Below are 18572 nucleotides of genomic sequence, written 5' to 3'. Positions count from 1 at the left end.
TGTTCTGAAATCTCCCTTATCATCCAGTGAAAGGAACAACAGAAGTATTTTTTGCTTCACTTCCTTAGAGAAAAATCAACCCATATTAATACCTCACAGGAATATTGAGATAGGCTCCTTTAACTATATACAAATACAGCATGGTGGTTCATTTGATTTTCATGACCCTAGTGGAATTAGATGAAAAAAACCCCTCTGAGATTAAGGCACCGAAGGTCAATGCAAAATTACCCCTTGCTGCACAGTGCCAGGTGGGCTGCCCACACTGGGTTTCAAAAAAATCTGAGAAAAGTGAACAGCAAGTAAAGAAACTGCACTTCACCTACAAAACCCAATAGGTAAGAGGCAGTAAAAACACTCCCTCAGCGTTTCCCTGCCCAGTAAGACATCAGTGATACACAAACATGTTAGCTGTTCCCATACATCAGCTGCAATATGTTATCATTCGATCAACTATCAGAAATTCAAGAAGGTCCTGGCCCCATCAAGACACCGTCACAGAATCTCTCAGAAAATATAAGGATGGCAGGTTTCGTTCCAGGCCCTGGACCAAGAATTCATCCCCGCCTCTATCCAGAAATCCCAAATACTGGCATCCCAACATCTTGCCCTTCCAGCAAAGCCCCTCCAGCCAGCCAGGGAGGCTCAGGTCCCCCATAAGAACTGGGTCTGTGGTCTAGAGACTTCCTTGAGCCATTTAGAGGAGACTCCACTCAGTTTCTCATCCTGATCGGGCAGTCAGGACACCCACCTCTGTCATGACCCCAGCGTAGTTTCCAGGCAAGTGCACGGAGAAGAAGCTAGGAGCAGACAAGGCCAAACACACTCTACTTGCTGATGATCAAATTACCTGCGGACTTTAATTCTTATCTCAGTATGCCACCAAAGCCAGCCTATTTAAGGACAGAATTGTTAATAAAAATAACAGCGAGATCAACATAGAACGGATAAAATGTAAGGACAAGCATTCGAATGGATAAAATGTAAACACATTTACAAAATGTAAATACATTTACAAAAATGCATAAAATGTGGATAAAATGTAAACACAATCATCCCATAATAAAAAGAAAAACAATAACAAATTCCAAGACAGAACATTGGCTAAGCTGCAAACGAAGGACAGTGAAACAGGAAATGCCAGGAAAAATCGAGCTCAAATCACTGGGTCGGTTGAGGGACTTTTCATTTCCACAGCTGGGCTCCTTCATGCCATTTCCATTTATCCAAACGTTCCTGCAGCATAAAGAGAAAAGGGGAAACGTGTGAAGACCAAGCCTTACACCCCGCAGTGGTTCCTCAGAGCAGTGGACTGGCAATTTCAGAAAAGCCGCCTCCCACAGCACACACACCGCCCCCCCCCCCCCGCCCCCAGCCTCCCTGCTGTGTCCTCGGCACCCAGCACTTACCTTATCCACATGTAGGATACTTAATCACTCCATCCATGCACACTGTTGTAAATGCCTCAGGGCGTGAAACTTCCCGGCACTGCCATTTGCATTCAAATGAAATAGAATCCCCAGAGAGATAGGTGGAAATTCTCGACCACCATGATGTCTGTAGTCGAATATTTTTCATTTCCATAATAGACTTATCCACTGTACAGTTCTCTGCAAAAAGTGCTTTCATTATTTGCCTGTAGACCTCACACTAGACAACTGATGCTCTGAAACTGTCTGAGAAACCACCTGAAAGCCCCCGAAGGCCCTTTCCCCAGCCTTTCCAGCTCAGGTATGCCAGCCAATGGCTTCTCAGGGGCACTGCCCCTCAATGCCTGCAGCTTACAGGATGCTCTGGCACCCTGGCTCCTCCCCAGGTGCTTCCCCAGGAAAGCTAAAGGCTTTCCCATTGGCTTCAACACTAAAAATGCAACAACACAGCAGCTAAGCTGTGTCTGGAGTGGAGATGACTTACTTCCTGGCTTGCACCGTGGATATTCTAATGTCCCCTCCATACACTGTACTCTGAAGGGGGAAGATTCTGCGTCCACCACATAGCCTCTTCTACACCGGAATTCAATGAAGTCACCCGATTTGGAATACAGCTTTTTTCTTGACAACCATTTCAGCTCAATATTGTTTCTGGCCATGTCTTCTTCAGATGCTGTACAGGCCACTTGAAAAAGGCAAAGAGAAGAATGTCATCACTGTGCATCATGCACCACGAAGAACTTTTCTCCCCTAGAGCCTACAGAAGTTCTTTGCATAAGAAAACACTTGCAGCTTTTGCTCTGTTACTTGCAACAGGAAAGACATTCACGTCCAAGCAAAAGGGAAACAAAGACCATGGCTGAGACCCCACACAGAGCTATAGAAAAGCCTTTTCACTCTGACAGTCACATAGGGCAAGATCAAAGCACGGCTGGGAGAACTCACCAGGCCCCAATGAACTTCCCTGTGTCTTTTGTGAGATCCCTCCTTCACCTCTGCCCAGCACTTCTCTAAATTTGTTTCCTCATGGCCGTGTCACGGACGCACCCCCAGGTTTCCCCACCACTACCACGCATTCAGGTCCCGCTCACAGCCTGCTGACCACAGCAGTGTCCCCAGCTCGGGAGCACTTGGGATGCCATAGCCATCCCCTCACACAGCGGGGTTCAGCCAAGCTCCCCTCCTCCTGAACCCAGTGTTGTGGCAAGAGACAGCAGGCAGCAGGGGGGACTACACGAGCTAACTTCAAGAAGAAACTCCTTCTGGACCAAAGAAGGACTCATCGTTGTTCTGCCCTGCTGTCATCATAGCCCCAGCACAAGTGCCCCCAGGATCTGAGAAAAAGAAAAAAGGAGCAGTCACACAGCCTTTGCCCACACAGCACGTGCTTCAACCTACCCAGGCAAACTGGGGGACTTGTCCACTGTCCGTCAGTACACCGGATATACTTAGATCCTTCCAGTTTATAAAGACTTGGGCACTTGTATTCCAGAGTTGCACCTTGTGAATATTCTTGTGTGGGGAAGGAAAGAAGGTCTCCATTTTCAATAACTGGAGGCGGGCCACATTTCCCACCTTTACCTGGAAGAAAAGTCCCAATCGGAGAGAAAGCCGTGAGAGTTTAATTGCAATGGAGGCCTGGCCACCAGTACAACCAGGAAGTACATTGTCACTACTCTGAGAGACCCCGAGAAAAGCAGAGAAAAAACCAAATACCTGGCAGGTGAAAAAGAGCAAGCGTTTCTCATTTCTCCAGTGCTGGGACTCAAAACTGCCAGTTCACCCCATTTGTCCACAGCTGAAGTGCTTGCAGATGCCTGCAGGACTTTCTCTTGTCCTGCTTAATGGTGTAGTGTTTAGCACGGCTCTTTCTGAAGAAGAGCCTGACACCTACCTCCTCCCTGTACTGCCTAAGCAGTGAGAAAAGTGGAACCGACTGCGAATAATAACGATTGACACTGAGCTGCACAACTGCAATCACTAATGGAATAGCCCATGGGCTCTGTGGGCCACTTATGGCCACTGGAGAGTTCACATTGCAGCCTCACAGACTCTTACACCTATTCAAGCACCACACTGCTGCCATGTCTGGCCTTCAGAGAAGACACAGATCCCTCGGTACCAGCAGTGACACTCTTTGCACTTGGCATTGTGTTCTGGAGCCACAATAAGGAGCCTGGTCTTAATTCCTCTGCTGTTTCTGCATCCCTCTCAGCTCCCAGCTGGGTGGTGTTTGAGGCAAATGTGCTGAAACTTTCTGCATGTCTAAGGAAAACAAATGAGATTATTCAGTGCACCCGTGAAATCCTAGGAGGCACCAACAGAGTACCTAGGTATTGTCTCACACGCCAAATTCTACCCTCAGTTGATTCACAGTTGATTTGACTCCAGAGCATTCAATATAGCAATGCATCATCTGCATTACCTGGATGTCAACTAGCAGGGAAGCTGTGGGCTCTATTCTCCAACATAAATGGCAAAATTTCTCACTCTCTTCTTATCAGGCAAGCACAGACAGGAGATTCTAAGAAGTCCAAGGCTTGCATCTCAAAATTAGACCTGGCCAGCAACTGCTCTCGGCCTCAGGGTGGTCTTCCAGATAGGGCCCTCTCGAGTAAAGCCCCTGAGTCACTCAGCTGGTAAACTGATCTGAAGAGATGCCTGTGAAAATGTCTTTTTCCCGAGTGTGCCAGATACGTTGCGTTTGTGCACAGTAATGAGACTGAAATTTGGAGAAGTAAATGGCACTGAGTCAGCTTCATGACAGTCTCACTGACACGTGACTGTATGAAAAGAGAAATTACCTTTGCACTTTGGCAGCTCTGTCCAGGTCCCATTCTGACACACTACAGTGGAAGCCCCAGTCATCTGAAAACCTCGCCAGCACTGATAACGAGCACTCTCTCCAGGCAAATACCGTGACTTTTTAACACCGTGAACTTTACCACCAGCAATTTCTGGAGGAGGTTCACACTTCATATCTGAAAAGAGACACTGCTGCAGTCACTTTTGCAGGTACACAAAGAAAACAAAAGTAAAAAAGGTAGTCTTTGAAGTATTTAGGTAATCAGGCAGGTAAACGTCTGTGCTAACAGGCAAGACGAAAGCACAAATTCCTACCTCTGCAGATTGGTCCTTGTGACCATTTTCCATTTGTACAAGTGGCATAATTTCCACCCATCATTTGGAAATTGCTTTCACATTCATACTGCACTCTGTCACCAGGCAGATACCTCTCCTGTGGAGCGCTTGTAATATAAGCATTGGGAATTTCAGGTGCATCTTCACAACTAACATCTGGAAAGACAGGTGCATTTAAGAACAGTAGCACAGCCATATTACAATCACATAATATCGCATTCTGGAGCACAATTGTTCCTGATGAGCAAAAATGGCTTGTATAATGCAGATCTTTTTCTAGATCTAGATTTTCTAGACCATCTAGAGTGACTAGAAAGAGAAAAGGAGCTGCACAGATCAGCCAAAGGTGCAGACTGGTGCTGTACAGCATTGTGTGCCAAAGGGCTGGAGAGTGAAGTAATTTCTTTACCATTTGAAGGTAATTTTCAGAAACTGGCATTCTTAGTGATGAAGAATGTCTTATAATATTAAAGAATATTAGAGAGTATCTTATTCTTAATAACCTACATCACCCTACCTCCTCCTTTGCAGCCAGCATCCACTCCCCCGTAACCCTCTCTCTGCTTGGTTTCAGCAGTGAGCTACATTTCAGCTGCTCGCTTCAGCCCACAGGGAAAACGATTTCTTTGCTCGTCTACCCTGCTTGCTGTTTCTCAGGAGCCAGAAAAATAGGTGTTGTAGCAGCCCCTTCAAAGCAAGACACCTGTTGGCTCTATTGGCCTGACTCACCTGCATGCCTGAGTTGACATTATTTTAATTCACAACATGAGAGACTAAGGATCATAGACTACTTAGAAGTAGAATCTATACCATCACAGAAGGGCGGTGCTGTCCAATTTCCTTCTCTGCAAATAATTTCAGGGGGACCAACAATCAGGAACCCTGCATCGCACTGGTAGCGAATTGTTTCACCAGGCTCATAAATTTTCTTATTTCTGCCTTCAGCTTGAGCATTGACAACTTTTGGAAAACTTCCACATGGCATTTCTGAAAAGATACAGAAAGTTGATGCTTGTGCTAACGTGATACACACAGAATGAGTGTCCTGCTTCTACCAAACAATTGCTTTAGAGAGCTTTTTCTAACATCAGCATAGTCATCCACTGATAGCGGATTTTATATACAAGGCAGCATACAGAAGATTAAATAAGTCATTCCGCTAAACACACATGGGCTTCAGTCACTGAAATATTTAGAACCTGTTTCTAACCCTGCCAGCAAATTTTAATAAAGGCTTCTGTCCCTTACTACACAGAAGTGGTTGCCATCACTGAAGCACCAAAGCAACTCCTAGTCACTAGTGTACTCTGTAGAAAACAGATCCTTGGATTATGAGGATGTGCCCAGGACTCACCTGGCAGACATATAAACTGAACAAAGATTGTAAGAATACAAAGGAATATTTAAAATCTAAAACACATTCAAAAAGTCAGCCTTGTATCCAATCAGGATTGCTCTGAAGACATCCATGAAGGATGATAAGATTCCACAGCAAAATATGGAATTACTGGCGCCTACTAGTCAACCTCCAGTTTAAAATTCTTTCAATTTCATTGCTAAATGCACTTCAAAAAAAGTATTTTTAGTATTACCTAAGCATGTAGGAGCTGAAGTCCAGTTTCCCATAGAGCAAGTTATCTCTGATGGTCCATCTAACATGTATCCAGAATGAGAAACATACTTAAGTCTAGCACCAGCCAGATACATCGTTTTCCCTTCTTTTTGAACTTTTAAGTTTTGATTTTCCAGCCTGGGAACATCCGCGCATTCTATGGGTTGTGGTGGCAAACATGGTCTTTCTATAAAATATAGAAGACATAAATAAACATAATGCAAAACATTTAATAATCCAACGATGTATGCTGTCTAACACTGAAAAGAAAAGAAAAAAATCCAAACATAAATGAAACAGCTTGAAAGGAAGATGAAGAAATATCTAAGATATACAACCCAAAACTTTTGTCTCCTTTCCCTCCTACATGGGGTTTCTTTCTTTTCCTTTGAATGAAATTAAAGCCATTTTCCAGTTCATACCAAGGAGATACAGTTACAGCTTACTATCAAGAACAGGGAAAATTTCATAGGCAGAGACATTATCTTGTTCTGGGATACTGAAAGGGATTTTCCAGAATATTAGCTATTAAATTTTTCCACCATTAATAAAGTTATACCAATGTCCTGAGGGGTTTTGTGATGACATTATGAAAAAGAGAACAGAACTTAACAAAGTATTATAATGTACTTCCTGATACATACAATGGATTAAATCTCTATGAAGCCATCCTGAGTCAGGCCTGTCCCAATGCTTGCTTCTCCTACACTCCTGTAGAGCGGGTAGACTTAAATTATATTTTATATGCATTTTTAGTTAATTATTAAATTAGGTTTTTTTAGTTGACACATCAAGTTGAAGGCATATGTTTGCACTGAATTCCACAATACAAAAGATCTAATTACAGTCAAAATTCCTGTTCAGTAACTGGGACTGGGAATTTTATTTCAGTAAAAGCTGTTTTATAAAAAGCTCAAGCATTTTTTTGGTTATTCTTCTCTTCCTCTGCTGCTGATCAGCAGAAATGGTAAAAGAAGCGAAACCTCGTGACATCAGAATATTGCAGCTTAAAAATACAGACATGGTTGGCACGTTGTACACATCAGTCGCCAGCTGGCACCTCATTTGTCCTGTGCTCATCTATCTCCTACTCATTTATTCTACCGCTTAGTGAATTTCTGCTTACAACATATCACCTGCATTGGTAATATTTTAACAACTGGATTACAGATTCCTCAGCATTTCCTAGAATAGACAGATGGCCTGAGTTATGCTGTATCATTTATACTCCTATTACAAGAAGAAGCCACAAAAAAAAAACTCAAGAAAGAATAAAAATGAAAAAAACCAACGATTGTTACTACTACAACTAAACAATACATAATACTGATTTTCTTCACCAGCATACTATTAAAGGCTCCCAGTCAAAACTGAGAATCCATTCGGCAAAACAGTAAACAAACAAATAAACACCCAGCTCTTGTGGGACTACATGAAAGTTCTATATGCCATCTTAGATAAGTCTGTGTAAATAAAAAGACTTACTGTACAGCAGTTGGTTAACTGCACTTTCTTTAGCAACTTACGCTCTATTGCTTTTCTGCAGTTACCTGTTCATGATAATCTTAACATAAATAATATCATCATCATGGAAATGATGACTACAAATGCATAACACAGAAATTCATAATAAAACAAATAGGAAAAAAAAAATTCACTACTGACCCACACAGTAAGGTGGTGATTGCCATTTCCCTTCTATACATGTTATTTCGTTCACACCGATGAGCTCAAAACTCTCCAGACACGAAAAAGTTATTTTACTCCCATTGTTGTAATTTCTTCCACCTGTTATCTGTTGAGCACCAGGCACCTGAGGTGGAGGTGGGCATGTACTCTCCTCATCTAAGGACACATACTCATGTTATAATACGACATTAAATAAAATGTAACAGTTCACCACAGATTAAAACACTAACAACCACGAAAACACTGGTGATAATTCTTCAGTAGCTATCTCAAGCTTTAATTAATATCATGATCATTTTGTTCTGCTTCAGAAGTGCCAGAGCTGCCTTCAGATGCTCATATGCTTTCAACCTCATAGAAAAGATAGTCACAGTTGCCTACACCAGTCTAAGCTGAAGCTGCCTGTGGTCTCTCCCTTACACACATCTGCGCACTCCTCTGTGCTCTCCCTGTTCCTCTCTCTGTGGTGAACTACTTCAGGAAAACTGGACCAACTTCTGGGGTTCTTGTTTTCCTTTTGTTTTGTTGTTGCTTTTTTCTTCAGACTTAGCTGATAACAGAGCTAAATGAGAATCACAAAAGGAAACAAATAAACTTCAATTTTCCCACTCAAGGCACAAGGGGCTGCTCCTGCCAAAGGTAAGAAAAAGTGAGGGAAGGAGGTAGATCTAGTAAGGAGGAGACCTAGGAAGGACAAGACCTCGAGAGCTTGGGTTGTTGCTTCTAGTGGTTCCAGAAAACTGGGAAGGTAGGAACACTTGAACGAGAAGTTCCCTCGAGCGATTGCCACTCTGTGTACTTCTCGCACTTCCACGCATCATTTCCCATGAATCTGGTCTAATCAAGGCAGGCAATGAGGCAATGATTGTTTTACAATCATGCCTTCTACAGGAAATATCCTGCAGGCATCTGACCTTTGGTGTGTATTAGATAAGGGCAGGCTCTTGGCCAACTCAGCTTTTTTCTTGTTGTTTCACTAGGAAGCAATTGGAAAAAATAGAAAGAAAAAAAAAAGAAAAATCAGGAATAGAAAAGCTTTGAATGTTTACAGGAACTAGAGGAACTTTGGCTGGAGCTTGAGCTACGTGCTACTCTGACTTGTGCCAGGGTAAAGCCCTTTTGAAGAATGGAGCTTAAATTTATCATGGCATTTTCTCTCACATCAGAAGTAACAACTGTTCCAATTGTCAGAGTACAGATTAAGTCTGCCTCACTAAAATACTGCATCTCAAAACCTAGTTAACTCTTCAAATTATTCCCATAATTATTCATGACTGTCCTTTAGCGTATAATCGAATAAGGATATACATATAAGCATGGAAGCATTTCCATTTCAGACTAATGACACAGCAATGCTAAGAAGCTTTAATAATGAGCATTTATCATTCCCACATAAAAAGAAGAAATTGTATGCAAATCTGAAAACATACCAGTACATTCAATCCCTGGTGACCATTTTCCAGACACGCAAGTTGCCTGTTTAATACTTTTGTCAGCTGATGTACATACATAATTTATAACTCTATGGAACCTAGTACCCTTTCTTGGCCTGAAAGGACGACCATTTTGCACAAGCTCCACATGCTTTGGAAGTACACACCGAGGATCTGGATCTGAAAAAAATCAACGAAAAGAGATAAAAATAGATTTGGTTCAGATAATACGTACATATGCATTCACTGACAAAGAGGTTATCAGTTTCCTAATGCATGTCCATGTGAAAGTGTTTTTTTACTTACTGTAGTTTGAAGTAACTCCTAAAATTTCTCGATTACAGAAACAGAAGTTTTTTTGTTCCTGTTATCTAAAGCAGATACTCTTCCTACTTGCAAAGCGATTATTTTTATGTTGACAGGATGCCTTTTGCTAAGTGCAGTAAATAATATAAAAACTAAGCATTTTTTTTCTTCCCTAAGAATACGAAAAGGTAGTGAGATGAGCAAGATGCTTGTAGAAACAGGAGCATAAAGGAAGTACTATTTCCCACCGAATACATGAGGTATCAATCTCCTGTGGAAGTATATCTAAGTCATAACCAGGGCTTTTGTCCTTGACTGGTGATTCTGAGAGTCAGAACACAAGCTACTTGTGAAAGCTAAGCAGGCTGTTTTGTGCCAGACTCAGTCCTCAACATAGCTGTAAATAGAGTATACTCAAATCTCTGATGAATATAAAATCACTTCTGAAGAAAGGGGGAACCAAGAGTTGGATATTTATTCTGTTTATTTTGCTAAAGGTAAGTGAAGCGCTGTAGTAATTTATCCCAAACAAGACTCCTTGTCCAGTATCGCTTTTTTTCTTAAATTACTGACTCCAACGTAATTTCTTTTTTCTTTTTCTTAGGAAAAGGCTTTGTTTTATCTCTTTTTAAAAGACATTAATTTCATTGAATTTATGCCCTGCAAAACTCAATGGGAAGATGAGAAAAAAGAGAAAATTACTGATCAGAAAACCATGTCAAAATGATGCGGATGGGAGAAGCCTAGCACAGTGTGGCTACTACTGTTATTTTTAATTCCCAGTAGGATTTTAAAAAAGCAGAGTAGTATACGGAGACATAAAACTACAAGTAATTAACGCAACAGGTACGCTACTTTATTGTAGGTATGTCCCAAGGCTTCTGAAGGGTCATTACCAGGGAGTAACACTGGAAAATGCATAAAAGCCACCGCACACCAAAGATATACTCCCATACTCGATTTTACCCACTGTGCAAGTGTCCATTTCCTTCCCCAAACCTATTCAGAGTGCTTACAAAGTTGTAGGCGCAGATACTTTCCAGGATGAAGGACACATTCACGTTTAAAAGAGGAGTAAATAAAAAAACTTAGTTGAGATGCATGAAACTATAGTATCTCTGGCTACATGTTGACTGCTGAAGTCCTTGAGATTTTGAATAGAACTGTTACATCTGAAATATTATGGAAATATTATGGAAATAGATTACCAGCACAAAGAGGTAAAGGCTTCCATTCCCCATTAAGACATTTTATTTTCATGGCCTTAGAATTGCCAGAGGCTTGTTTACATCCACAAATTACTTCATCCCCATGTGAAAACTCGGTCTGGTCTTCCTGATAAACAACAACATTCGGAATAGAAGAAGGTGATCCACATGGCATTTTATCTTCTGTTGAGAAGAGCAGAAATATTCCACAATAATATTGGAGTCATATATGAATAGCTGAAAGAACTTAAATAAAAAGAACTATATTTGCATTTGGTGAGTCAAACTTACTGCCATTAATTGTAACAACTAAACTTCAACACAGCTGAGTATGTGTATGTTTTAGGCAGTTTACTAAATCCCTCTCCTTCTTTTCCATCCCTTTTCCATCACTGTGGTAACTCGACAGCTCGCTCCACAAGTAGTTTCAAGCTAACATTAGCATCCCAAACTGTATTTCATTGGTACATAAACCCTAAAGGGTAAGAAAACCTTCAAGTAATCCAGCTTATCTGGATCCCCAAGTGGGATCAATCCAACTCACCTAGACCCCTGATTCTGATCAGTCAAAAGTATATTTGATTATACACCTACACATTTGTAATGTGTACTTTCGTTTAGTATTATTAGTAGAACTGAAAACCACTGTAACAGTACTTAGAGGGCTGTAGCACTGTCATTTCTTTGTAGTAACAGCAGTTCCTGCTTTGGGCTGTCACTGTTGCCGTGATAGTGACAGCAAAGGGCAATGGCTTGCACAGATGAGTGCAGCATGTGAGTAGGTTTTTTTGAAGGAGGAAAAGGGCATGTAAGGGGAATAAGGGCACACGGCCTGCTCTTAATGTAGGAGAGGGAAGACCCATGATAAACTCAAAAATGGAATTTGAACAACCCAGCACTCAAGTTTGGACCACTCTTCTTTCAAGCCTGTGCACCAAAACTATTCTCACTGGATCGAGGATTGAAAAGATGTAAGCTCCACGCTGTGCTTTTTTAAACCACCAGTGTTCCTCGTGGAAGACATGTCAGCATGTACACATATAGGGACAGAGTAAACTATTCCATAAAAACCCACCATCTATTGGTTCTGCTGTTAGATGATTATGCGTTATAAAAATGCCCTGAATTATTTTCTGTATTTAGAGATTTTCAGCTTGAATATTCGATTCTACTTCAATTCTGAGATACTGTCTTAACAATCAAATAGTAGTTTTGCACAAGTATTTTTTAAGTCCTTTCATTGAAATTCATACTCTCAGGTTTGAGGTACACTACCTAATGACATGCACAGAAAGTGGGTGCTTTTGCTTAGGCAGGAGACTTGACTGTAGAACTATTCACCATTTCAATATCTGGACTATAAAAAACTGTTGGACGTGTCTGCCTCTAGCCTAGGGAAGACAGCAACATAGATAATGCATTCATAGTCATTGTGTTTGTAGCCCAGTGCCCCGGCATCGCCATTGCTAGAGAGAGGCCAAAGAATTTGTACCGAGCTTGCAGGACCTCAGAATGATGGCTTATCGGGCTTACTTTATCAGAACTTGTCCTGACCTGCCTGGAGGCTTGGTTTTACTTGTTTTAGCTGTAATAGCAATTTTTCTTGTGACCAGGCTATAGCTATTTATTTTACTTTTGGTTATCTCTGTATGAAACAACCATTAGTTTTATGTACTTAGTAGTAACAAGTTTTTAGTCTCCATAGAGTGTGTAATTATGACTCTAACATAATGATGCAGGTGAATAGAGGGCAGGTATGATAACAGAGTCCTTAAGAAGTGGGGACAAAAGTTGGGTGTGGCAGAGAAGAGGAACGGGGATGGTACCAGACAGGGCATAGCCTGGCACCCCAAGGCCAGCTTAGACCTGGAGCTGATCAAAACTGGTTTTAGGGGTAATACAAAGATCAAAGAACAAGTATTTAACATATTTAAAACATACTTAACATATCTAATTCAGAACTTGCAGACCAGTGAAAAAAGGGCAAGCAAAAGCATGCTAGCAAACCTAAAAATTACCCCAAGCAGATCCTGTAAGGAGGAAAAGTAAATCATCAGCATCAACATCTCATTCCTCCCAGTGAATGACTTGAGATACTGATAATGTGCTGTAGCTTCCCTCGAAAACATACCAGACTGAAGCCACTGACTTTAGAACCCAAAGGCGCAGTAGAAGGGTCAGCATAAAACCAGAAAAAAGGGGTAAAAAGGAGAAATCGTGTATATAGTAATTGTAAATATATATTATAAACTGTTTGCATTACTTAGATATTCTGTATTATTTATACATTTATAATTGTTCTTTACATATTATGTATTTATTTTATTTCTCTTTCTATAATCATTTGATCTGGACTCACAACAATTCTTTGATTGGACTGTTGAGATTTCAATTATATTACTAATAAAGTTTTGTTTTTTACATATAGTGTGTGTTTACTTTTTATCCATAACATGATTTCGAATGTCACAAGTTATATCTGCAAACTGTAATTTCAGTTGTGAAAATATCTGTGAACTATTAGCCTGCAGTGAAATATGAACTTCTCACAAGTAAGAGTTGTATAGATTACCAATGCAAGACGGAAGAGGTGACCATTGTCCATCAACACATTCTATTTCCTTTGATCCAACCAGTTTAAATTCAATGTTGCATTCATATTGCTTTCTGTCCCCGTGCTGATACTGTTCCCCAGAGCCACCAGCAATAAGTCCATTGGTAATCTCAGGTGGAGGTCCGCAGCCACTGGCTTTCACTGAAATCAAGAAATCAGTACTGAACTCAGTTTTTTTAGCACAGTTATAAGTTAAGTGCAACATAAAATAAACTGAATTTGTTGTTTAAAATTAAGAAAAATCAGGTTAAACAGATCATTGGTTTATGCCTTTGAATATATGGATTCATGCTGGGCTGGAGATCAGAAACAGATATGCATGACCCTGGCTCACCCTACTTTTACTTCCATGCACTGTCAATTGCCTGCTATGATAAAAGAAGTGGTTGATAAAACTAACCCAGTTTTAAGAGAAAAAAAGTGTTACATGGATGACAACTTCAGTATTCTTAAAATAAAAAAAAAGGTGAAAATTTTGCAAGAAATAGCAGCATACGTTACAAAAATCACCTAGCAAGTGATATGTACTGTATATTAAAGGAATTCACTTTCGATAGAGTTCATGGAACTCCTGTTAAGGGAGCTTAAAATGTTCCTGAGCTAAAGAGCCAACTATATGAAATGTATCTGTTTTAAAATGGAAAAGAGAGTGAGCAAAAAAAAGGATGAGAGCATGAAAGACAACAAGGAAATTGATTGAGTGGGAAGAAAGGGAGATGAGAAATACGAGATCCCTTCATCGACCCAAGCTTCCTCATGAAAAGGCACTAGCAAAACAAATGCTTTTCAGATGTCACTAAATTGTGCTTTGTCTTAAAATGGATGAGAAGAATAGGGCATATATCTTCCCTTCTGCATGAGTTTGTTCATCCTACTGGATGAAGCTGAAGAATTTCACAGGGAAACCCCTTCACTGAGCTTCTTTTACTTGGGTCCAGCTCTGTGTCATCTACAAGATAGTTTTTTTCTTCAATATCATGTGATCAGAAAAAAGAACATACGGTACAATATCTGGTCAGTCTCAACATTAAGCAGTGGCAAAACTCAGGAAATTACTCACATTAATCACTCCTGGCTTCCATATTGCACATTATTTAAGTCATTTTGAGTAAGAAATAATTTTTCATACATTACAGTCAATAACCTGAGTGAAGTTTTGTGCAAGCCGTTTACCAGCTCACTTTCAGTTATTGCAGAACTCCAGTGGGCATAACCAAATCTAACAGAAAGTTCAATATTGAAAGCTCAACTGTTCAGATTTTTTTACTTGAAATCAAAACACTACGAAATGATCCAAAGAGGGCCTGTTCCTGTCCTTTTAGAGACGAAGATGGGATAATTGTTCTTGGGAACAATACTGGCTTATAGAAGGTCCCGCCTTCGGGACCCAGGCTTTTTCATATATTTTTACTACAATGAAGTTAACAGAAGAATTACCTTTACACTCTGGTGCTGATGGAAACCATCCAAAGTAATAGCATTGAGCAGAGGCAGGTCCCACTCTTACGTAATTTTTTGCACAGGTAAATGTCACAACATCTCCATTGTGGTATTTACTCTCCTTGGGAGAAAAATCTCCATTGGGCAACGCCAGCGTTTTACATTCTATTGCTACAAACACAAAATATTTTAACATGTAGTGTACACCCTACAAAAAGGACATGAAACGCTACTGATTAGAACAAAACCTAAGAAAGTTTTAAAGAAAAAAGCTTCACAAACTGTATACAGAGTTACATTGATTAGCAAACGCAACAATATTCACCAAGACAGTGGGGCGTTGGACTCCATTCACCATTTATGCCGCACCTTGAGGTACCTATTGGCATATTATTTGCAGTTTGATATCCCTTCGAACACGCATACTCAATTGTATCTTCAGGCATGAACGTAGTTTTATCCGTGTGGTAATTCAAATTGACCCAATGAGGTGTTTCACAGGATTCTGTAGAATGAAACACAGTTAGTACATTTTGTGATCCAGAAACACTGCCCTTTGGAAGCATCGTTTCTGTAGGTGCGTCAGTGTGTGCCAGTCTACTGAACCACTCAGTATATTTGAAGCATTAAAAATTTTGCATTGCCAGAATATGAATATAGAATATCACATGTAGCACATTCACATAATATCTATTGCATTAATCTTCAGAAATACATGTCTAGAAATAATATCTAGCATAAATATTCCTTCTTTAGTTTCAATTCCCTTCTTTCTACTACATAATGTCATTAAAGGTGTCATAGCAAACATTTTCTACTCCTATTCCTCATGGTCATTTGTGAGGGGGTCAGAAAAAAAGCTGCAAAATCCTAGGAAAAGGCAGTCTGAAATAGAAGGACAAGATAAAATATCAGCTAAAGTTGGTCAGTATTAGGAGCCTTGGTATCGTAACACTGTAAGATTAAGTCTCTCCTTTTACTATCCTACACCCTTCTTCAGGAGAGGAAGGAACTAAGAGGACAAAGGCAACAACAGTATGGAGGTATTTTCAGGAAAAAGCACTCCAGTGTTTTTCACAAATGTACATTTTAACACCAGGGCAGACATATGCATAATTTTTTATGCATAGTGATAACATCTTTCCAAATAATGAATCCCATTTTTCTCTAGTTTGGTCATATTTAAAGAAAGTTCTTGGCAGAATCCCTTGGTTCATAGGCATTTCTTCATAAATCATCCCCCACATCTGTGAAAGGGGGGAGAAATGGGAGTAAATTTGCCCTCTATGTCCATGACCATATTGGCATGGTCATGGACCATGGTCCATTGTATGGACCACGGTCCTTTCCATGGTCCATGTATTGGAATGCATGGAGCTCTGCCTGTGGATGGATGAGGAGACGACTGAGAGCTTACAGGTCAGGATTAAAGGGAGGGCAATGTGTGCTTGCAGCCCAGAAAGCCAACCACATCCTGGGCTGCATCAAAAGAAGTGCATCCAGCCAGTCGAGGAAGGTTATTCTGCTCCTCTACTCTGCTCTGATGAGACCCCACCTGGCGTAGTCCAGCTTGGGGAGTCCTCAGCACAAAAAGGACATGGACCTTTTGGAGCAAGTCCAGAGAAGGGCCACAAAGATGATCAGAGGGATGGAGCACCTCTGCTATGAAGATAGGCTGAGAGAGTTGGGGTTCTTCAGCCAAGAGAAGAGAAGGTTCCAAAGAGACCTTATAGTGGCCTTCCAGTACTTAAAGGGCATCTACAGGAAAGATGGAGAGGGACTCTTTATCAGGCAATGTAGTGATAGAATAAGGGGTAACAGTTTTAAGTTGAAAGAGGGTAGATTTAGATTAGATTTAGGAAGAAATTCTTTACTGTGAGGGTGGTGAGACAGTGGAACAGGTTGCCCAGAAAAGATGTGGATGCCCCATCCCTGGAAGCATTCAAGACCAGGCTGGATGGGGCTTTAAGCAACCTGGTCTAGTGGGAGGTGTCCCTACCCAGGGTAGGGGGGGTTGGAACTAGATGATCTTCAAGGTCCCTTCTAACTCTAACCATTCTATGATTCTATGAAATTTAGGCATATGTACCTTGTATCAGGTAAGAATCACTGTAGAGTTCAGTGATCACCATCTACTTCGTGCTACAGAGGTCCAAAAAGATAGCTCTCCTAAAAGACAGTAGATATTTTCCCTGCTTACTCACTTTCTTTATGTTTTCTCTCTTTATTTCCTAGAGCCCCAGAAAGGTTAATCTCTGGAGGACCAGTCTTCTATTTGAATCTCCCTCTGCCCAGTAAGAAAACTCTATCAATCTAGATGACAAAAACCTGAGCACATGGGACATCAGGTCTGCGCTAGTGACAATGATAGGGAGCTCTGAAGCCTTTATGCTACTCACTGATGCACTTTGGAGGTGGAGTCCAGCCGTTTTCTTGACACTGTACCAGTCCTGTTTCTTGTCCTTCTGGAGTTACAAAGCCAGTATGACATCTATAGGTGACCTTGTCTTGTAAACGGAATGTTTTCCTTTCCAAGGTGAAAAAACCATTGTCAAAATTGATATTCTGGCATGTTTCTGAAAGACATAGACAGAATTTCCTCCAAGTAAAACACTACTAAACTACATGCTTGTAATACACAGAAGAAGGAGGAAAAATTAAACGGCAGTAGGATTTAGAAGATTTTTAAGAGCACATGACATTTTGCTTCTGCATCGAGCTCTCTTTCTGGGGGACAACTGTAAAGTCAAAGTTCACAGTTACCAATTTGTGCAGCACAAACAGGGATGGACAAGGGTTTGATTTGCAGTAACCCTGCAAGCTTCTGAAACTGTATGTCCTCATCCGGTATTCACCAGAAATGAAATTCATGTTGGGCATGCACTGCACTGTGCGTGTATAAAGAGGCCCTTCTGTCTGTATTGCAAGGGGACACACACCAGAGATCACCACGGTGTGCAGGTACCACCTCAGTTCTACCAAAGAGAAATCATTCAAAGTGCATATACTGCAGAACTAAAGCAAATTTGTAGCAAAGGACCCCTTCTTGTATACTAAAACAGTAGTGCAGACAGACCGAATGCTGTAACTGATTTCACATCACTTGGAATACATTGTTTAAGCCAGTCTAAAGGAATGGAAATCTTGATTGGATGTTACGGTCTTGTATCTGAAAGAACACTTCCGTTGTATGCTAAATTCTTTACTAATAAATTATTCTGTGAAGGAGTTTCTTCACTTTGAGAAATTAAAACTAAAAAAAAAATAGTAATATTTATGCATTAGAGAGTCAAGTAAATAAACATATAAAAAAATACTTTGATGAACACTAGAGAATGTATTTGAATGTTGGGAACAGAGTTAATGATACTTTAGTGCAACAGCTTCAAAAGTTTAAATTTCACACCAATTTTTTTTTGTATTTATACTAGTGACGCCCACAGCTGACTAACAGTAGGAATCATAAAATTTTATTTTGCTTGCTAATTGCTATGTCAAAATCTCAGTAGGTGGCGGTCCAAAATATTCTATGGTCAGCATCTCTGTCAGGGTGGAATTGTTTCCTAAAACAATATTTTTACAGTCCATGAAAAGCTAGGTTGAATTATTTCTCTTGTCCATATGAAATCATTATCTAAAGTATTTAAAGTTCGCGTAAGACATTCTAGCAATTTCAGGCTTGATGCAAGTCAGGAACAA

At 40.5% G+C, this 18572-nt stretch overlaps 1 protein-coding gene across 1 annotated transcript in view; it reads right to left on the bottom strand.

Annotated features, from left to right (window-relative positions):
* Positions 1 to 831: 831 nt before the first annotated feature.
* CFH (complement factor H) overlaps positions 832 to 18572 on the bottom strand; it is a 33559-nt gene continuing 15818 nt past the window's right edge. Inside the window, exons 10-24 of the mRNA XM_054210799.1 lie at positions 17273 to 17449; positions 15199 to 15378; positions 14871 to 15044; positions 13392 to 13574; positions 10820 to 11002; positions 9303 to 9485; positions 7849 to 8028; positions 6164 to 6370; positions 5382 to 5558; positions 4551 to 4727; positions 4235 to 4411; positions 2829 to 3011; positions 1915 to 2115; positions 1410 to 1610; positions 832 to 1236 (exon numbers count right to left, since the gene is read on the bottom strand). Coding sequence (XP_054066774.1) covers positions 1411 to 1610; positions 1915 to 2115; positions 2829 to 3011; positions 4235 to 4411; positions 4551 to 4727; positions 5382 to 5558; positions 6164 to 6370; positions 7849 to 8028; positions 9303 to 9485; positions 10820 to 11002; positions 13392 to 13574; positions 14871 to 15044; positions 15199 to 15378; positions 17273 to 17449 — 2582 coding nt within the window. The 3' untranslated portion in view covers positions 832 to 1236; position 1410. The remainder of the gene's footprint in view (positions 1237 to 1409; positions 1611 to 1914; positions 2116 to 2828; positions 3012 to 4234; positions 4412 to 4550; positions 4728 to 5381; positions 5559 to 6163; positions 6371 to 7848; positions 8029 to 9302; positions 9486 to 10819; positions 11003 to 13391; positions 13575 to 14870; positions 15045 to 15198; positions 15379 to 17272; positions 17450 to 18572) is intronic.

This window comes from Rissa tridactyla, chromosome 8 (genome assembly GCF_028500815.1).
Source record: "Rissa tridactyla isolate bRisTri1 chromosome 8, bRisTri1.patW.cur.20221130, whole genome shotgun sequence".
Lineage (NCBI taxonomy): Eukaryota > Metazoa > Chordata > Aves > Charadriiformes > Laridae > Rissa > Rissa tridactyla.
This window is presented reverse-complemented; position numbering and strand designations above follow the sequence as displayed.